At 42.1% G+C, this 2,330-nt stretch overlaps 1 protein-coding gene across 1 annotated transcript in view; it reads right to left on the bottom strand.

The window, feature by feature from the left end:
* MOSMO (modulator of smoothened) overlaps positions 1-2,330 on the bottom strand; it is a 48,864-nt gene that overhangs the window by 15,718 nt on the left and 30,816 nt on the right. Inside the window, exon 2 of the mRNA XM_025206997.1 lies at positions 1,840-2,052. Within this exon, the coding sequence (XP_025062782.1) occupies positions 1,840-2,052 (213 nt within the window). The remainder of the gene's footprint in view (positions 1-1,839; positions 2,053-2,330) is intronic.

Genomic DNA, 2,330 nt, shown 5'->3' with positions numbered 1-2,330 from the left:
AGCAGGAATATCTTACTAGGATTATGAATAATTTTGGTTTAAGATAAAACAAATCTAACAGAGAACCTTTTAATAAAAACTGCTCAAAGCAGACTGTCAGAATGAATGGGGAAGATACACCTTTGTATCTCTGTATTTATTCTATTAATGAATATGGACACATTAGACTTATCTCAGTCTAAAGCCTGCAAAGAAAAAAGGAGATTTCAAGACACCAGACTTTTTAGCTCACGTATTCAAAGTCTTAGAAAACTAAAGCAAAGTGTTTTTGAGGATGGAGATACCTTTAAAAATCATGTTTCTGAAACTGAAAACCCAATGCACAGAAACAAAAACACTGTAGATACACTCTAATATTTTCTATTGTTAACATTCAGTTTCAGGAAAATAACCCCTTTACTTTAGTATTTTAAATCCAGCTCATCTCAAACACTTTTGTAATGTGTTGTTTTAAACACCAGATTTTTGCTATTTATAGGTAGTTCACTGAAGAAAACAGTTACAATGGATTTAACTTAATAAATTAACCCTACATTGTCCACAAGAGCTACGTTATACAGCAGAGAAATTGGAGGCAATGGCTTTAATTACAGAGGTGCCTTAGTGGGATGGTTCCAGCTGAGGTTGTGTTTTACAATGAGCAGTTTAAGTCCCTTAACATAAGAATGTCACAAGTCTTTGCCAAACCAAAGCTAGTCTGCTTCAGTTAGGAGCAGAAGCTTTTATTTTCTAGTTAATTTTCTTATTGTTTTTCAGAATTCAAGCCAATTTATAAGCCCTCAGTTTTTTATTTTCCCCCTTAGAATCTAAAGTCTTTTGCAGGCCTCCATAATGACCATAGAAACACTAAAACCATTTTGCAGCAAGGGGATGCCTGTAACAGCCTCCCCCTCTCCCTGAAAGGAGAGTCTGACTATTTTTGTAATGTCTTCCTCTGCCTTGCCACAAGTGGTTTTCTTTTCTGCTAAGACAGCTAACAGAATGGGCTTCTCTGCACAGAAATATGATGCTGCATTCTTGTTAAGGGAGGCCAAGCATGGGCTATCAGGAGAAGAGACAACCTGCTCAGAAACAGCTCAACAGTAGGAAAAGACAGGAAAATAGCATGCTACCCTGATCAGCCTCCAGCTGAGGAAGTGTCACCAGGAAAGGATGGGGATGGAAATAATTCATGGCACTATGAGACAGAGGTGTCCTGCAGCCCCAGATCACTTAGAATGCAGGTGTCATTTCTCACTAAAATGAACAAACACCTTGCACAAGAACAAATCAAGTCTAAGGTGGCATCAGCCCTGCATAGTGTGTTCATGAGACGATAAAACCCAGGAGGGTGCAGAAGGGGCCAGAGCCATCAACTTCTTCTTCCTCTTGGGATGGAAGGGGTGGGGGGCAGGAAGGGGAAGGCAACAAGCTGGGAGCACCAGACACTGGCTAAAACCCGAGTCATATGACTCAAGTAGCCTACCCCAACCTGGCTCAATTCTGTGTCTCACTCGGACACTTCCCAAGGAGCTAAGAGTTGCTAGTCCTAAATTGCACTTCGTTCTTCTGTCTTGGCCTCAGCAAGTACCAAGCATTGTGACCAGAGAACCAGGATCTCAAAGGCTCCCATCTTAATCTCTCCTGGTTGTTTCAGCACTCTTATATGCCAAACCTTTGATTTTAAAAAGAAGAAGTTTCTTTCTGCAGAGCAGGAGTTCAGAGGGGGAAAAAGTGTGCTGTCAAACAGCAGCGTTTAACCGCTGGTCTCTGGTAACACTACCCACCCAGATTTCTTCTTAAAAAGCCTCTCCCAGTTTGTCCTACATGCAGACTTACTGCATAGCTGAAGTCACTTACTTCCAGTGAATGCTATCCAGCGGGCATATTTAGTAGCTTCTCTTCGCCAGTGGGAAGCCACCAGCAAACCACATGTGACAGTCAGTGAAATGATTCCCATAATGATGAAAAATAATGTAGTAACCCACTCTGGAGGCAACCGTGGAGGAATACAGGTCCTGTCACGTCCATGGATGGTTTGACACTGTCGCACAAGGCCAACTGTGAGTGCACCTGAAAATATACAGCAGAGGCAAGTATGAGCAAGATTAACTTGTAAGGGACAATATTCTGAGTTCTTTCTGTTGCTCCTCAGGGTCCTACCAAAACTCAGAGTAGTCAAAGAAGGTGGATGAGGTTTTCCAATGGGGTCTGACAGTGCCAATCACTATCAGCTGAAGTGGTAACTGAGCAGCAGCCAGGCTCATTTCCTTTTCTGCTACAGGGAGATATTCCTTTGTCACCTTCTAATTTCCTCCACTCTGAGAAAACTGAAGCAGGAGTGGGGATGG

The sequence above is a fragment of the Alligator sinensis genome, unplaced genomic scaffold, assembly GCF_000455745.1.
Source record: "Alligator sinensis unplaced genomic scaffold, ASM45574v1 scaffold330_1, whole genome shotgun sequence".
Taxonomy (NCBI): domain Eukaryota; kingdom Metazoa; phylum Chordata; order Crocodylia; family Alligatoridae; genus Alligator; species Alligator sinensis.
This window is presented reverse-complemented; position numbering and strand designations above follow the sequence as displayed.